Here is an 18942-nt window from a genome sequence, read left to right as displayed (position 1 = left end):
TTTTGGATTTACTCGGCTTCAGTTCTACGTTGGGCATACTGAAAGTCATTTGTGCCAGCTGTTCTTCTGCCATACATTCATTTTAATCTTCTGGTCTTCTCTGGATAAAATATTAAAGATGTGTACACAGAGTATTATGTGCACAGAGAAGACATTCAGAGATTAATGGGAATGTTTGCACTCCGCCACACCCATGAAAATCGCCCTGATATTTTTTTTATAGACATGTAAGGATTGGAGCATCATCCATTGTGTTAGCATTGGCTCTCTGAAAAGCGATTAGCTTAATGCAGCCAAGCAACATACAGTATATATTGCTTCCCAAAGGCTAAAATAAACAAGAAATGTATTGTGAATCTTGTGTACTGTATACTGCACATGCTGCTATTGTATGAACCCTTTTACTTTCCTAAAGGACATTTTAAAGCATGGGAAGGGTTAAAGCCTCTGTTAGGGTTTTATTGCCGGCTGTGTCCCCATCTCATTCCTTGTAACGGGGACATACAGTATATAGCAATGAACATCTGACAGAGGATCTAACCTTTGCTGTATTCCAAACTAAAAGATGATTTGAGTTCAGGGTCAGATTTATACTATACTTACTGTCCCTCGATCAGGGGTGGGCAAACTCCGGCCCTACAGCTGTTGTGGAACTACAACTCCCATGAGGCATCACAAGATCCTCACAGCTCCATGACTACGGAGACATAAGCTTCATGGGATTTGTACTTTCACCACAGCCGGAGGGCCAGAGTTTGCCTACCCTTGATTTAGGCTAACTGTCTTGTGTTGCCCCCTTCTGATCCAAGATGGCTGGCCGAATGCCGGGTTTACACTTGTGCAGTGGGTTAACTGTTCCCCCCGAATTCTATACAGTGTTTGTATTGCTGTTTGCTATTGATTCCTGTCTCCACACTGGAGAGAATATTGTTGCTTCCTGTTTTGGAGATCACATACGAAGTGCAAAGAAATCAACAAGGACCTATACAGCAATAAAAACCTAACAGAGGATCTAACTTTTCTATGCTCTATTCCAAAGTAAAAGATGATTTGGACTCAGGGCCAGATTTATACTGTACTCACTGTCCCTCTATGCCAACTGTCTTGTGCTGCCCCCTCTCTGTTCCAAGAAGGCTGGCTAGCCTAAGGCCCCTTTCATGTGGCCAGTCCAATCAGATCCACCTGTCAGCTTTTCAGGCAGATCTGATCAGAAGCTCAATGTAACTCTATGGACAGTCCCGGAAAACAAAATGGAACAGAGTTCTGTTTTGGCAGACTTGATTGAGATGGATCAGAGATAAACTAATGTATAAAGACACATGCCTCTTACATCAGACTCTCCATAGACCTAACAGCTCAGTTTTTTTCATTGGAAGAGGAGGAAAAACTAAACAGACACGATGGTCACAAGAGTGACATCTGTTTCATTCTGTCCTGATCAGCAGAGATCTGTGCATGTATCCAGTGTTACAATTTACCTCTGCACAGGAGCTTCCTGTAATATAGACCGGTCACTGCTGCTCTCTCTCCTTGTGCAGGGTTACTGGTCTTGTATCCGCCCCTTCCTGTAGTTTTCTGCAGGGAGCCTGTAGTGGGTGGAGCCTGCTGGGTGCCTCCCAGAGCTCTGCTCTTTGCACAGCTTATGTACAACACAGTGATGATGTCACTACTACTTTTCCAAAGTAATAACTGGGTTTGCAGAGGCATTTAATACGCACAACGTGCATTTATATCCTTTGTGGCTATTGAGGAATATATTTAAATAAAAGCTTTTTGCCTGGACTTCAGCTTTAATCATTCACGGTTTTATGTCGCTTTATATAATGCTGAAAAATTGTAAAGAGCTTTAAACTGTAAAGTTTATCACACGCAAACCTCATGCAATCTAATCCCCGTGCACATTCACACAAAAAGTCTCCCCGGAAATTGTATATAAACACCAATAAAGATTGTTGGAGAGAATTAGAGGAAGGCTGAGCGAAGGAGTCACATACAGATGTGTTCCTGCTGGAATCTGGATGAAGACCCAGGTGCTGCAAGGGGCAGAGGTAAGCACAATGCACAGCCAGGTAGATGATACAAACCCCTGATCGTATACTGCCTCCTCCCTGCCTCTTATCACAGCTGATCGTCTATGCACAGTGTGCCTATTACAGCCATACACACTCCATGACTTCCATCATAATATACAGGTGGTCTACCCCTTCATATACCTGGATGGAATGTCGCACAGCTTCCACAGGAACCTCAACGTTCAGCAGATCTCCTGTAACTCCCAGATACCGTTTCTACAGACGCTCTCCCCGGTGGGACCGTCACCTTCACAGCAACCAGAACCTTGATTGGCAACCTCCTATTGCCTAGCAACCAAAGATGCGAGCTCAATCCCCGCCCACATCTCTCCCGGCCAATCAGCTTACAACGTGCAGAACAGAATGACCGAACACGGAAGAGCCTGAGCGCAGCGGCCATGTTTGCTAAGGGCAAAATATGTACGCATAGCCTGAAAAACAAAATTGGATGTGTCTGTTATGTGCAAAACATTACTTATATGACACAAACCCATTATTAGTTTTCTGTTTATTAGATCCTGTGTTTTTAAAGAAATTGTCGACTTTTGCCCTTACACAAGATGTCTGCCGGGATGTCAGGGCAGTGAGACGCAGGCGCAGTTGAGTCAGGCTCGGTGGAGTGCATGGAGTGTGTAGAGAACAGTGAACCGTGCAGGGTAGGAGAGACGTGTTAGGAGATGGCGGACGTGAAGGTAAAGCAAGAGAGTGGGGAAGCTACTGAAACAGAGAACAGGTAAGGTGCTGCCATCCATGTTACTGTCCTGGCCCACCTCTCTTCCGTCCATGCTGGATTTCTGATGACTGTCATCCTCCCAATTGTACCTCATTAAAAAACAAATCCCTCTGTCCCTCTTTCCTGCTCACACGTACTTCTTTTTGGTCCAATGTGTATATATCTCAATATAAGAAGTACTCTATAATTATCACACATGTTATATATACTACACTAAAACTTTAATTCAACCTCTAAATTATTGCATTTGTCCTTTAAAAGGGTCATAATAAGAGTGCGTTATCACCAGCAAGCCACAACATAGCATGCCTGCTGGTGTGCGCAGAAAGGTGCAGTGCTGATGCGCAGATCCAAATCTATTACATTGTTTACTTTCTTGGCTAGAACTTTATTGAAACATGATGAATGACATTTCATAAAGTTCTATTGACAGCGCGTTGCCCTGCAGTGACATCACACTGTGCTGAACAAAACTACTACATGCAGCACTTTTTTATAGTGCACACCACCACCACAATGCATTGCCGAAAACCTCTTCTCTAAGGTTCTCCCAACCGGTGGTCTCACACTGCTGACAGCATCCAATACAATGCTGGGCCAATAGTGAGGACGGTGAGGGACCACCCACATCTTGGAGCGTCAGGGAGAAAAGAGAGTTGTGAATCCTGCTCAAGCAAAGAATAAGGTAAGTATCACAGCGTATTCCTCTACCCCGAGGAAAAAATGGGAATTTAACCCCCTCCAAGGGTCTGCGTGGACAGGCTGTGGGTTTGTCGATGGCATCAGTTTGACATCAGAGATCATTTGACTTGAGATCATTAATAATTCATTTTATCTGTAGTTGACCTGCATTTGACTTCTAGCAGATGTTGAATTTCAATAGACTTGTATAGGAATGCCAAACCCCCCTAGAAGTGAACACAAGCCTGTCAACACAGGCCCCAAAACTGGTAAATATGAGTGTTCAGAGATAGACATTTTGACACTTATTAGGGTGATTAAATTGGACAGAATACATAACAGCCATACTGGTGTTTGCCATGTTTTGGGTAGTAGCTGAGCACTGCAGATTAGGGCTACGTGTGTTCATGTTCCCTGGATTCTACTTGTTTTGGACCCTCCAGGACAAGCGTATTTTTGTAGCCTGACAGAGCAGCGGCAGATCACCTCTTGTTAATGGAAGTCACATACCTCCCAAACGTCCCAGATTCAGTGGGACTATCTCAAGATCAAACCATAAACCTGGTTTCCTGTGGATCCAGGCCATGTCCTGGACCTTTTATTCCGGGTCTGGTCTATGGATTTATTGCTGGGTGGAGTGATCATATGCCTTATAACATAAGCAGAGTTCCAGCAGTGACATCACCACACAGACAGCAACGCAGAATAAAGGTCTAAAGCAGGGGTAGCAAACCTCCAGCTGTGGTGAAACTACAAATCCCATGAGGCATTGCAAGATTCTCACAGCCACAGACATGACTCCTGCAGAGAGATGCATCATGGGATTTGTAGTTTCACCACAGCTGCTACCCCTGGTCTAAATTTTGTGGAAGCATTCCTCAAAACCATTGACCTCCAATGGTTTAGGTGAGTTTTCTAAAAGGCTGCTGACCGCTAGTGATTAACGGGAACATTTTAAAAATGCCACTGACCAGTATTCAAGCACAGCATAGCCAAGCCCACTTTTTTTTTCTACAGTGTGCTATGCACACCGCACATCACCTTTCCCACTGTGTCCACCATTCTCAAGTTCCAAAGCTTGGGAGGTATGGACTATATGACTATTCATTTGTTGTGGGCTCTGCTTTCGGAAAGTGAATGAGTACCTCCTCTATTTTTTTATCATGCTGTTCCCTTTAACTCTGTCACTTGCAGCAAAATTCTTCTTGCAGAAATGACATTCAAGGGAATTCACAAAGACAATAAAACTTGCTTTCTGTCGGTATTGCAGGTATTTTAATGCGGATGCCAAATTTCTCTAAAAATGACCGACTTCTGTGCAAATTTACATAGTTCTTATTATAATGCGTCTAAGTGTAGCGGTATCGTTGAACCAAATTCATAAACATTCAGTGACATGGAGGGTAAATTAGACCAGTCAAGAGCAGGTCTTTGTGTTGATACTGACACATTCACATACACAGTCATGACATGTACGGTATGTGAATTTGTCACACATACTGACATTTTTCTCATACTGAACTGTTTTTAGAAATTAAAATTGACAGACTTTGTGAATACTCCAGAGTGTTGGAAAATGTGTAGATGAGTACAGCCCCATTGATGGCAATAGTACAGATCTTATTGTATTTTATGTGCAGCTTTCACATGCATTTAGTGTGAATAAGGCCTTAAAGGAAACCTGGACCATTCAGGGAAAAGCAACAGGTTTGCTTTAATGCATCTCCTCAGTGTGTACTTGCCTTTTCTTCTCTCCCTAGCTGCTCTGTTTAGTGCTGGGAGCCGAAGACATTTTCCTTGTACTTATGGGTACGGGTCCATGTGACAAAACTGGGCCGGCAAGTACTGTCACACAAGGAATACTCTGGTACTTATGGGTATGGGTCCATGTGACAAAACTGGGCCGGCAAGTACTGTCACACAAGGAATACTCTGGTACTTAAGGGTATGGGTCCAAGTGACAAAACTGGGCCGGCAAGTACTGTCACACAAGGAATACTCTGGTACTTATGGGTGTGAGGCCATGTGACAAAGGTGGGCCGGTAAGTACTGTCACACAAGGAATACTCTGGTACTTATGGGTGTGAGGCCATGTGACAAAGGTGGGCCGGTAAGTACTGTCACACAAGGAATACTCTGGTACTTATGGGTGTGAGGCCATGTGACAAAGGTGGGCCGGTAAGTACTGTCACACAAGGAATACTCTGGTACTTATGGGTGTGAGGCCATGTGACAAAAGTGGGCTGGTAAGTACTGTCACAAAAGGAATGCCCTGGTACTTATGGGTGTGGGGCCATGTGACAAAGGTGGGACGGGAAGTACTGTCACACAGGGAATACCTTGGTACTTATGGGGATGGGGCCATGTGACAAAACTGGGCCAGTAAGTACTGTCACACAGGGAATACCTTGGTACTTATGGGGATGGGTCCATGTGACACAGCTGGGCCAGTATGTATTGTCACACAAGGAATGCCTTTGTACTTATGAGTAAGGGTCCCTGTGACAAAACTGGGCCAGTAAGTACTGTCACCAAGGGAATGCCCTGGTACTGGGTATGGGTCTATCTGACAAAATCTGGGCCAGTAAGTACTGTCACACAAGGAATGCCCTGGTACGTATGGGTCCGTGTGACAAAGCTGGGCCAGTGAATAATGTTGCACAGGAACTGCATAATTAAGCTGTGACTGGCAACTCATAGATTATACATGGTTTAGTTTTGCAAGTCTACCCATAACTAATATTTTAGCTTTTGGTATACGCAGGAAAGTTAAACCCCCTGACAATTTCTTCTGTCTCTTGGGGATATACAACTATATTGTAGTTCCTGGGTCATCCATAACAATGCACAATCCATATTGGCCAGTCGAACAACTTACTGTTGAGCACAAATATGGCATCAGAATAATAATTGTCTTTCTTTCCACTTTGGGATATTTGCACAGTGGCCCATTTTATATTTTGCAATCTCTTTTTTTTTTCTAATCAACAGAAATGTTTTCCTGTATTCTGTAAGATTACTCAGTCTTATGCAGCTTCCTTTCCCTGAAGTATTATATATAATCATGTATAACCCCATCTGGGTTCATCTCCACTGAATGTTTTACTTTTACCTGTAAATACAAATTGTGGTGTAGTAATCATATTTTTCTAGAAAAGATAAAATATAACATCTGTATGGTTAATTTCTCAAATCTTGTATTTCATTCAATCCTCAATCTGAAATCTCTGGCTGAGGCCCATACTTTAATGTTTTCTTTTTTTCTTTTTGGATTTAAGGATTATAGAGCTTTGTCAGCAGTTTCCTCATGGCATTACAGACCAAGTTATCCAGAATGAGATGCCACATATTGAACCAAAGCAGAGAGCGATGGCAATCAACCGCTTGCTGTCAGTGGTAAGTTGTAGGGGATGGGAGATGAGGATACTATAAGATGCTATTAAAGGTACACTAAAGGCAAGTTCACACTGCTGCATTGCAGTGAGGCATAGCAAAATGTGCACCTGCAACATGCAGCAGCGTAGCATGTACACATTAGTGCAGTGGTTCTCAACCTGTGTAACCTCAGGACCCACATTTGTCCTTGGCACTGCAAAGGAATGCACAACATTGCGGTACCACGCGTTTCGGGCGATCAAACTGTGGGTGGGAGGTGCGTTTGGGGTGCCATTCAAAAGATCCACCCAGTCTCCATACCTTACAAGAATTGGAGTTGATGCTCAGCCTGGGGTCCTTTGTGGGCTGCTGTGCTGTGACCGAGCTTCATCCATATGTGCAATGCTTGTACAGCTCCCTTTGCATGTCCTATAGAGGTGTGGGGAGCCAGAATGTGACATTACTCTGGTCCAGGCACCTCAACAGGCCACATGAGGGAGCTGTACGTATGGATGCAGCTCCCTCGCGGCGATAGCCCCAGTCCATCCCACTTCAAGCTGACGCTCTGCACTGGGCAGCATATTTTAATTGGCAGTTTGGCGCGCACGAACTGACAGTGCTGCAAAAGGAGGCGGCTGAGGAGCCTCTCACTTAGAAAAGAGGAAGGCATGTGGCGATCCACTGAACATGGAGTCGCGACCCACTTTTGGGTCACGACCCACCAGTTGAGAACCAAGGCATTAGTGTATTGCAATGGCATTGATTGCGAATGGTGAATGGAGTGCTGGACTTCAAGCTTAGTGGATGTTCCAAAGAGATGGTTGTTATCTTGTAGCAGTTCTTTAATGCCCAATTGAACTCTAACAGGGTCCCTGGGAATGTCACCTTATGTAGAGTTAAAGGATGAGAGCCCCAAGCCATATAGGTTGGCCCAGATGTAATCTTAACTATTACAGAAAGAGAGTCTATCAGGAGTTGAAATCCAAAGCCTTTCAGTGGTTACATGCAAATCCACATTTATCAGGGCTTAGGATTACTGTCCAAGAGAAATCTCGGCAAATATTTGTCTGGGGTGTTTCTTTTCTTAGTAAGCAATAGTTAAAGGTGTTTTTGAATGAATAGTCTGGCCGGTTTGGCCCACATATGCAGTAGATCAGCGGTTCTCAATCTGTGGGTCGCAATCCCGTCAGGGGTCGAATGACGATTTGCCAGGGGTCCCCCGTGAGTCTCCCGCTATTAGATAGCGGCTCCCGGCTGCCCGGGAGAGAAACACTTTCTCCCAGAAAGGTTTACTCTGCTCGATCAATCAGAGTAAACCTTTCCCTGCGATCGTGTTTTGTTTTTTTCTGACATCGGGTTCCGCCGTAAGTCAGAAAAAAAAAACCCACCATAGGAATGCATAGCTAGATTCCTATTGGCTATTTCACTTTGCAATAGCCAATAGCAAACCAGTTATTGCACCCACCCACCCACTGCTGCTGTCAATCAGCAGAGAGGGACCTGAAGTTCTCCATCAGATCCGCTTCTAGTGATTGACAGCAGCAGTGGGTGGGTGGGTGCAATAACTGGTTTGCTATTGGCTATTGCAAAGTGAAATAGCCAATAGGAATCTAGCTATGCATTCCTATGGTGTTTTTTTTAAATTCTGAGGGCGTACGTAGGAGGACAGTTCTATGGACACTGGGTCCTGTGCTCGATTCCTGGAATTGGCTACAAATCTGTAAAAGCTGCTGAAGGTCTTTTAATGGATGACGGTGTCCATACCATGTTGTGAAAAGGTTGTAGTACTTCACCCCCTCTTGCATAGTGTATTCATTTACTGGTAACGGTGTCTTCGGCCATCCTGACAGCTGCGGGCACGGCTTCTCTCCCCCTCACCGCTCCGCCATCCTGACAGCAGGCAGCGCTCCCTCCTGTGGACGAGGGAGCGCTGTCATATCGGATGGCCAGCGCCCAGTGGTGAGGGGGAGAGAAGTTGCCCCCAACACGAGCTTTGTTGGCCGCACGGCGCCCTTGTTGCCATGACGCCCTGTGCGGCCGCACTGCTCGCACACCCCTAAGGCCGGCCCTGCACACGCTTCCAGCACCTTGGCTTCCTCCTGTTACAGGGGATCGACTCCTGAGGACCCCAGGCATTTTTGCCCTGTCCTCCTCCCCTTCTGGGGTAGTGCAGACACATGCATGACTAAAAATCATATCAGTATACAGCTCTGCATGCCGATATGAAATTATCTTTCATTAGCTAAACAAACATATTTTTTTATTTTTCTTACAATTTCTTTTTTTTCCACTGTGCCACAAATGATGTAATTGTGCCCAAGCATTGCATTCTGGGAAGGTTACATCAGCAGAGCATTGCTGGGAAATCTCATCTGTAATCTCCTGAGCTCTCAGTGAAAGGCATTTTCCTCCCATGAGATGATGTGCATGCTTACATGTCCTAGTCGCATGTGCCAGAGTTCCAGGAAGTAAAGGGTGATGGATAAATCTGCCCTTAGTAAAAATGGCCACTTTCAGAAGAATGGGGAGAAAAAGAAAGGTATGCAACAAATAAAAAGCCTGCAAATACTTAGAAGTATCTGTTTGTCGATTGTGATTACTACACATTTCTATAGGCACCTTTGTTGTTAATTTGAAGATATGGGTAACTTCCTCTTTTAAGTTTTGATGTGAAGAAGGTGTGGGTTTATAAAGTTGATTCTTTATTGAAATGTATTTGTTTGCCTTTGTTGCATTCATTTATACTAAACTGTTTCTATTTTTTTCAACTATTAGGGTCAGCTAGATCTTCTTAGAGGTGCAGCAGGCCTTTTGTACAGACTGAAAGACGCACAGACCGCTGGGTGAGCTATAATCGCCAGGCATTCAAATTTCTGAACTGTCCACAAGTTTAAAAGCAAAGCACCTGTGTGATTAGTATTGGTAGAAAGAAGCCTTTCTCTAAATATGTTGTCACTGCCTGGACAGATTTATGCTGGGGCTTTTCATTAGGGGAATTTATCGAAACTGGAGCAGTTGCCCATTGCAACCAATCACCTTCTCACTTCAATTTGTTCATTTAAGATTTGAAAATGAAAGAGAGAAGCTGATTGGTTGCCATGCACAGCTGCTCCAGATTCTGTCTGCTCCAGTTTCGATAAATCCCCCTCAGTGACTTTAAGGAGACTCACTCTTCTATTCTTTATTTGTAGCAAAATGAAGGGATCTGACAATCAGGAAAAGTTAGTGTATCAGATTATCGAGGATGCTGGCAATAAAGGTATGCTTATGTAAAGGGGGTGTTTTGTATGCTTGGTTTTATTTTCCCATTTCATTGTATATTATGTGCAATAACTATTACATACAGTTTATAAGGTGTTTTATTGATGAATATTTTCAGTACAAAGCAAAAGTCGACAACAAGAAAGTTGGACATTGAAAACGGTTACATACACTTTAACTGATATTCAACCGGATCTTTCTATGCTGGCTTACACTTCAGAAGCTTCTTTGCATTTAATAATGTCTTATGTCACAGCTTTTTTAGGAAGTAAATTAACGGGGAGCTCCAAGAAAAAAGTTACCTCTGATGATGTTTATTCCAGGTCCATATCGGTGTTGTGTAGAGTAAAAATCATCAGCCGGTGTTGTACTTCGAGCGCTGTGGCTATGAGAGCTGCAGCTCCGATACACAGAAGCCATACTGTTTATCCCCCCCTCTGATCCCCTTATTCATTCACAAAATGTCTTATATTCTGAAAAGTATGATTTTTACTCTACACAGCAGTAACCCGGACCTGGGATCAGCATCATTAGAGGTAATATGTCTGACCACAAGTCACAAATTCTTTTTCAGGACTTTCCCTTTTATGAGCTATTGCTATATTTCCCCACAGCTTGTAAGCAGAGGTTTGCATTTGTCAGCAAGCCTTTAGGAAATATGCTGAAGCTGTGCAGGGGCACCTACAGCGATCCCCGTACATACATTTTGTTTGTTCATTTTTTTTTCTTTTTATGGAGCGAATGTGTGAGCTGAGGAAATCCCTATTGCCCGACACCCGGGACATGCAGTTTCGGGCGCCGGGCGAGTAGTGTTTTTGTACATTTAGCCCTGCTCCTGACAAGCAGAGCTAAATGTATAGTGTGGAACCGCCTCTCGTTTTCATACAAATGATCTGATTAGATCACTTGTATGAAAGGAGCAGCAGCGATCCTGTCCGCTCCTCTGGGGGACCCGTGACCACGGCATAGGAGCTCACCATAGAGCAGACGAAGAACGTCCGTTCACGCCGCCACCTGTCTCAGCTGTCACTAACTACAGCTGTCACAGAACCCTACCCTCCCTGCGTCCTATGGTCAGGTGTGCCTTATGGAGCGCAAAATACGGTGTATATATAGGTTTGCTTTAATTGTAAACAAAAAAACAAGCTTGTGTGCTCTGTTCTTCTTCTTTTTTTTTTTTTCATATCAGGCTTCCAAAAAGAAAGTTTACATGCTGTATAATGTCCAGCCGGACCGCTCTGTGACGGGAGGAGCATGGTATAGTGACCAGGACTTTGAGTCTGAATTTGTAGAAGTATTAAACCAACAATGTTTTAAATTCTTACAAACCAAGGTAATTCAATTTGAATCTTATCTTTGGACTACTATGACTTTGTGTTTACAATGCTATACAACTGTATTTGTTTGGAATATTTGGTTGCTCAAAGAGTATAATTTTCCCTAGGTATACAAGGGTTGAAACTGAAGTCTAGCTAAACCTTTGTTGGCTTTGGGCAGAGTGGGGAAGTGTTAGAATCTCAGTCAGGTTTTAATCTGCGTACCCAGTGGGGAGATTTCCCCTTACTTGTTGTAGGGACAGGAAATGATAAGATCTCTCTAGTGGGGCTGCAAGAAATCACTTTTTTTTCAGTTAATGGGGAATGGTTAGAACCTGCGTCAGGGTATTACTCCTGTCTGTGGTTTCCTGTCTCAGTGAGAACCATCCCCCTCATTTCTTTTCCCAATTAAAACTTTACAGAAGTATTTACCCTTTCAAAAGAAAAAAAAGATTGGCTGGAGTTCAACTTTAAAGCACAAATGCAGCCATTATTATTTATTTCTATTTATGGTTTGTATTGCTGTGTCCTCATTGGTGAGATCTGCCCTGACTGTCTGTCATGGTAACCGCTGCCACTAGGATAGAAAAAAAGAGAGGAAAGCTGAAATTTGACAATTGTCACAATAACGAAGATATATGGAAGATCTTCAAATGAGGACACCCGTTAAAGGTTGCATTTGTCCTTATTTTGGGGAGATGTCCACTCAGTTTGGACCTTGTCACCAAAATGACAGCTGCCAATTTTCTTGCAGGGGATCCCTTTACAGAAAATCATAACTGAGGTACGAGGGGAAGGGGAGGGGCTTTTAACTGTTTTGCTAATTGTGTTTCCTGTAGAAGGTGGAACCAATCATCTCAGGTTGCTGTCCTGGAAGATTCCTAGAAATACCGTTACCGGTAAGTCTAACGCAACATATGTACATATGTCTTCAGTATGCCCCCTTTATTTAAATATTAGGTCATCCTTTCTAATATTTTCCTGATGTGTAATTTTTTTCAGTAACTTATACTAAGGGGCTAATTTTTAACCAAGAGTGTATATCGTACATTTATAAAATATGGGCCACGGTGGGTAGCCTGTGTTGCCCCAAGGAGTTTCTTCTGCTTTTGGTTTTTTTCCACTTTTGCAGTCAAATTTGGAGAATGCTGTAATGGGTGTACAGTCGGTCATGTGACTTTAACAGGTCATGTGACTGGGCTCTCCTGGTTTTTTTTTCTCACAACCCCAATGATTTATTTTGTTTTCTACGTACTATGGACTTCGAAATTCAGCGGAGCTTAATGCAGATTTGTAATGCACACTGCTGTGTACCACTGTTTATTTGTCTCCTAAGTTTTTTGTTTTTTTTTTAAAGAAGAAAATTTTATTCAAAGTGGATTGTAGACCATTAACATCGCTGTTCAGTGTAAAAGAAGACTTACTTTTTCCCCTCAAATTTAACAGGCAGAAGCAGCGAGGGACAGTAAGCAAAACCCTATGATCCAAAGAAACAGTTCTTTTGCATCATCCCATGAAGTCTGGAAATATATTTGTGAGCTTGGAATCAGCAAGGTAAAAATACAAGACTAAAGTTTTGGCTGGTGCTGTCGCATCCGTCATTTGTGCTGAAAAACTATCTTTTCAGGTCTGTTATGGGTAGGATATTTACTGGTAACAGTGAATTTGTATATTCAAGAAGCAGTTATCCCTTGTTAGATCCAGATCAAAATTTAGAATGTTTTAATCTATCAGCAGATCCGGCATAGAGGTAGTCATTTGATGAATTAAAGAAATGTAACAAATCGTGTGGTGACAGACGAGGACTGGGCCCAAATCTGGATCTCTACTTCTAAAAGATCCAATACAGTGTCAGCACTTGAGACCAACTATAAGCTGTTTATGAGGTGGTACTTGGTCCCGTAGAGGATTTCTGAGGCCATACCGACGCAGGGGCGTGCAGAGGCTGGGTGACACCTGGAGCAGAGACTGGGTGACACCCCACCGTGACATCATCGCGCATGGACGTTCATCTAATTGACACCTGCCGGCGGCCATCTTGGTGATGGACTCGGCAGAGAGAGGAGGGGATGTTCTCGCTCCTGACACTGTCGGGCTCTCGGTCCATGGGGGCTCTTCTGTAAATGGCACCTTTGCCCATGTGTGGTGAGATGGACTGATTGTCGTCTGTTTTTGGTTCAGATTATATATATATATAGAGTAAAATCCACATGACATTTGGCTTCACACCTAGCAGAAGCCCATATATTGCTCTTCTTAGTCAGAAACCACCAGGCGTTACCACGACTCAGTTTAAACTGCTTCAGCAAATTTTTACAGCAGCTAAATGAGTGATCGTTAGATCCTGGAAGATCCTCACCCTTTCCCTTAGTTTATTTTTCAATCTCATGTCCCATACTCCTGGCTTTTTTTTAAAGAAGCTTACTGCTCTAAAAAAATTATACCATGACTAAGTACAATGTGAGTTGGTCACCTCGGATTGATACTTTTTCCCCCCCACCACAATGGTGGTGGGGGGGAGACGTGGGGAGATCCCCTGTACCCACCTTTCCCTTCCTTGTGTGTTCCCTTCGTTTGGGTGTTGATAACCTTTGTTTGCTTACCCGTTGCACATTTCCTGATGTTGTGATTTGTATATCTGTAAACTCAAAAAACTATTAATAAAAATTTATTGAACAAAAAGAAATGTAACAAATAACGAAATGTAACAAAATGTATGTATGATTTTAGAAATCAAATCTCTTAAATTTTTTTTTTTTAAGGTTGAATTGTCAATGGAAGACATAGAAACTATTCTAAACACGCTGATTTATGACGGGAAGGTAGAAATTACCATAATTGCAGCAAAGGAGGGAACAGTGGGCAGTGTGGATGGACAGATGAAACTTTACAGAGGAGTAAACCCAATCATACAGCCAGCAGGTTTAGTGCGTACACCCTGTGGCCTGTGCCCGGTAAGATTGCTTGATGTGACCTGTAAGGCCTGGTTCACACCTGGGCGTTTTACAGCGCGCTACAAAACGCTCAACATGTGAAAACCAATAATTGCCTATGGGCATGGTTCCCACCTGGGCGTTTTACAGCGCGTAACAACACGCTGAAAAACGCCCAAAGAAGTACAGGAGCTTTTTCGGGCGTATTTGCCGCGCGTATCCATTAGGATACAGCCGGATAGCCCTCGTAAACGCGTGTTTCTTTTACCGCAAAACGTGGTAACGTGTGGCACAAAACGCGCATATTCCGTACGCCCAGGTGTGAACCCAGCCTTAAAGTGTGCTTGCTGTATGTTTCTCTTGCAATCTTGGCAAAAAGCCTTAGACAAATATAAGTTTGAATGAGAGACAACTCCAACTAGTAGGAGCAACAAAATTGAGGGCAAAAAGTCCCAGGAGAGATCCGACTGTGTCGTATTTTATAGTTCAAAGCTATAGATACATTTTAAATAAATGTAGAAGAAAGAGTGTGATACTCACATAGGTTATGAGAAATCCCCTTGGGGATATCGGGCAACCTAAGGTGCAAAAAGGCGGTGCGGGGAATATTTTTGTCCCCGAGCAGGAAGGTCACTCTCAATGCTCCTTGGTGTGGAGTTCAGATGATCCAAAGCTCGGCAGCTAGAGGGACCCGATGTGTTCTAGAGCCTTGGTTCTCAACTGGTGGGTCGTGACCCAAAAGTGGGTCACGCCCGTGTTCAGTGGGTCGCCGCCTGCCTTTCACTTTTCCTGGTTAAGATGCTCCTCAGCCTTCTCCTAGTGCAGCACTGTCAGTTCTCGCGCCAAGCAGCCATTCAAAATATGCCCAAATGTCAGCTTGAGGTGGGGTGGACTGGAGCTATGGCTGCGAGGGAGCTACATCCATACATGCATTACTTACAGCTCCCTCACCTGTCCTTTTAGAGGTGCCTGGACCGGAGTGACAAAAACATTCTGGCTACTGGCACCTCAACAAGGTGTGCAAGGGAGTTGTACAAGCAATGCGCATATGGATGGAGCTCCAACACAGCACAGCAGCCCACACTGGACCCCAGGCTGAGGACCCACTCCAGTTCTCGTAATATAGGGATACTGGGTGGATCTTAAAAAAAGAAAAGAAAATTTAAAATGTGTTTTTGGAGTGTATATGTGTGTGAGATTGTGTCTGTAGTTGTGTGTGTCTGTCAGTATTTTTGAGGGCCCGTTCACACTAGAACAGTGCATTAATTGAACAGTCCTGTGCCATTAATGCACTGTACTACGCAATCACACCTACTATGCGTTCTGGTGCTGGAGGTGCGTTGTGTTGCCATTTATTTGAATGGCAGCCCAAGCGCACCTTCCGCCCACAGCTCAATCACCTGCACCGAAACGCACGGTACCGCAATGCAGTGCCACTTGGTTTGCGACTTAATGACCAAGGACAAATGTAGGTCCTGAGGTTTCACAGGTTGAGAACCATTGTTCTAATCTAGAGAGATGAGGCAAGAATGCCAAAAAAAAACATAGGCGCAAGACAGCAGAGGCGACCAGATGGAATAGATTAAATTATTGTTTTTTTCAATATAGACTTTTATCCCATGAAACACACACGGCGGGAGAGTTGCTACCACTCTGCTTAAAGTGTCTCATCACACCCTCCTGAAGAAGTAGCCATCTTTGAGCCACGAAACATGTTGAGACTCTGATAGTTATGCGTGTGTTTTATGGACTAAAAGTCTAAATTGAAGAAACACGATCATTTCATCTCTTCCACCTGGGCCCCTCTGCTATCTTCCACCTACATTTTTTGGGGCATTCTTGTCTCGCCTCTGGTCAAACACTAACAGATTTTTCTTTAGTTGCTGTTTAAATGAAAAAAAATAAAAATTACAGATTCCTTAATTCACGCTAAACAGCATAGATGGATGAATCTCCCACTGCCTGCTCTTGTGCCTGCATCTGACTGGCTGCAGGCACTGTTTGGCCAAACATTGTCAGATTGGCCAACAGGGCTACCCATGGCTCAAATTTCAGCTGGTTCCTAATGAAAAATCAACTTTTTGTTGAATGGACGAATGTAGATAGGGCCACCCACAGCTTGAATTTTGGCTAGTTCCTGACGAAAAATCGACTTTTGTTGAGCAGAGGGGTGTTGAGATTCGCTCCGTGTATAATCCGCCTCACATGATTTTGGGGAGAGTGGAGTACGATTAAAACCCGTCAGGTTTTTTTCTGCTATTTGGGGCTTCTCTAGATTTCCCCACACACAATATTTTTACCAGATGGAAAATCTGTATGGGTTGATACGGGTTCTAGCCTTAAGTCATTGTTATTTCTGTCTGCCTATTGACTTGTTGCCTGACACCACCTCTGAAAGATCACTTTGACCGTCCACAACATACTGTACTGTTGGTAGGTGCGTACACACACCATGTGACAGCATTAGAACAGAGGTCAGAAGGTAATCAGGGTTATAAAACTGTTTGGGTGCTACAGACCTACATTGAGATAAAAAAAAATACCTTAAAAGCATTACATTCCTTATGGTTTTTTTTTTTTATGACTTTAGCGTCATGCGACAAAGAATTACACATTATCCAGTGCGTTTTTAAAGCTTTACAGTAAAATAGTCTGCAATAAAAAATGTTTAGGTATATGAAATAATCCCTATGAGCCTTCATTAATGATCAAGGTGCAAGTGTCTCACCATGCAATACCAGAATTGAGAGTGTTGTTGAGTCTGCATCAGTGTGATTTTATTATATTGATATTCTCATAGCATTTGTACATACACTTTACATTTCTTTTCTTTTGTTCACCTTGACAGGTTTTTGAGGACTGCCATGAAGGAGGGGATATTTCTCCATCAAACTGTATATATATGTCGGAGTGGTTGGATTTCTGATGGAGGCCTATTAGAAAGCATAGCACCGCGGGGAAAGACACCTACCTATAAGCATGCCACACTTTGGTGTATCAGACTGTACAAATTGTACTAAAAGTATTTATTTTAGATGTTTACAATTTTTATTACCACTCATATTCCATTTTTGATATCCAATTCTGTTAAATCAGGTCCAAACCAAGGAACAATGTTTTATTTAACGCCTTAATCAGCTGCCAAGTTGTAAGCATGGTAATAAACAGAATGAGCCATAGATACTAGATCAGAAGTATTTCTTATTTTTAGTGAAATGTTAAATAAATAATAGGTTATATACATTTGCATGTCCTTTTGTACAGGCGCTCACAAGACAGTACATACCTATTTTGATATTGCACTACAGATAGAAATAAACATTTGAGCGTGTTTCATATATTTATAATAGGTAATTGCATATTCTGTCTAGTGGTTCTTGCACCATTTCCCACTCAGTCACTGTAATTAATGTAAGGACTTACCTTAAATTAGGTCTCATAATTTCCACTCGCCTGCTCGCATTTGGCGTGTAAAAATAAAGTGAGGGCGAGTGGAAATTTGGGTCTCCAAGTACCGGTCCGCAGGCCAACTCCGGCCCGCGAGCCAGTACTATGTGACCCGCAGACAGCTGACATGTCAGGCACATGGTTGAAGACCGCATACCTGACTTGCGGGAGCAGCTCCACGGTCTGCATCTGTGTCGGATGCAGACCGCAGAGCAGCTCCTGTCAGCTCTGGCTTCCTTCGGCCGGGGCTCTGACAGTTCTGAGCTCCGGCCGAAAGAAAGGATGTATGTGAGGAGGATCGATCCCTGGTTATCTGGGTGTGATTAGTGAGATCTGCTGCAGACCTCACTAATCACCCCTAGATAACCAGGGATCAATCCTGGTCATAGCCTCCTCCCTGCAAAGACGTGAACAGGTGAGGGGGCTAGGGGGGTTGAGTGTATTATTATTTTGTGTGGGGGGTTAATAAGGGGGGAGCGTATTATTTTATGTGTGTGGGGGGGGTTAATAAGGGGGGAGCGTATTATTTTATGTGTGTGGGGGGGTTAGTAAGGGGGGAGCGTATTATTTTATGATGAGCGTATTATTCCGATGATTGCAGTGCTGAGCGGCCCGTGCGGCATTCGTCTTCCGACCACGCCACCAACCCGCCAAAAATCATAAAATTTTTGGCAGGTTTTCCAGCGTGCTTGGATGACGAAAGTCGTACGAGCTTACAGTAGAAGCGGTCGCACGCTGCCCATACACCTGCCGATTATCGTACGATAATCGGCAGGTGTATGTGTATATTAGGCCCCACTCACACCTACAGTATATTTCAGGTGTGATGAGATATTCCTGTGTCAGGAACTTGTGTTTTCCTGCAGCAGGAATCCCTAATCTGCTGTTTACAAGCGGCAACTATCATAAGATAATAATTATCATAAGGTTATTTTAAGAGGGTGTGTTTAGGGGCGGAGTTAAGGCCGGGCCAGGGTAAGGTGGGGCAACTGGTGGCTAGTAACTCTTAAGGCCTGGCTAGTAGCTCAGGACTTGAAATTTTGAGCCCTGCCTTAAATGATGCCTCTTAATCCGATCATCTTCCTCTTTCCTATAGTTTTTAGCTGTCCCTCCAGCGCTGGTGC

The 18942-nt window shown here is 43.6% G+C and overlaps 2 protein-coding genes across 2 annotated transcripts in view; one reads left to right on the top strand and one right to left on the bottom strand.

Moving 5' to 3' along the window:
• The window catches only part of DZANK1 (double zinc ribbon and ankyrin repeat domains 1), a 38760-nt gene extending 36429 nt beyond the window's left edge, over positions 1–2331 (bottom strand). The window contains exon 1 of the mRNA XM_018558818.1: positions 2214–2331. The gene's annotated coding sequence lies outside the window, so the exon portion shown is untranslated. The remainder of the gene's footprint in view (positions 1–2213) is intronic.
• Positions 2332–2719: 388 nt separating this feature from the next.
• On the top strand, positions 2720–17604 carry POLR3F (RNA polymerase III subunit F). Its single transcript, XM_018558814.1, has 9 exons — positions 2720–2805; positions 6765–6882; positions 9637–9704; positions 10053–10120; positions 10388–10467; positions 11312–11455; positions 12885–12992; positions 14201–14392; positions 17220–17604. The coding sequence occupies exons 1-9, from the start codon at positions 2750–2752 to the stop codon at positions 17295–17297; spliced, it is 912 nt and encodes a 303-aa protein (XP_018414316.1). The 5' UTR covers positions 2720–2749; the 3' UTR covers positions 17298–17604.
• The last annotated feature ends 1338 nt before the right edge of the window (positions 17605–18942 follow it).

Source organism: Nanorana parkeri, unplaced genomic scaffold (genome assembly GCF_000935625.1).
Source record: "Nanorana parkeri isolate BGI_ZX_2015 unplaced genomic scaffold, ASM93562v1 scaffold361, whole genome shotgun sequence".
NCBI classification, from domain to species: domain Eukaryota; kingdom Metazoa; phylum Chordata; class Amphibia; order Anura; family Dicroglossidae; genus Nanorana; species Nanorana parkeri.
This window is presented reverse-complemented; position numbering and strand designations above follow the sequence as displayed.

Bases quoted from the DNA above. Each gene is read 5' to 3' on its own strand.
- POLR3F (XM_018558814.1), top strand. From the start codon at position 2,750: ATGGCGGACGTGAAGGTAAAGCAAGAGAGTGGGGAAGCTACTGAAACA. The intron at 2,806-6,764 runs GTAAGGTGCTGC...TTTGGATTTAAG, and splicing joins GCTACTGAAACAGAGAACAG to GATTATAGAGCTTTGTCAGC. The intron at 10,468-11,311 runs GTAAAAATCATC...TTTTCATATCAG, and splicing joins CCATATCGGTGTTGTGTAGA to GCTTCCAAAAAGAAAGTTTA.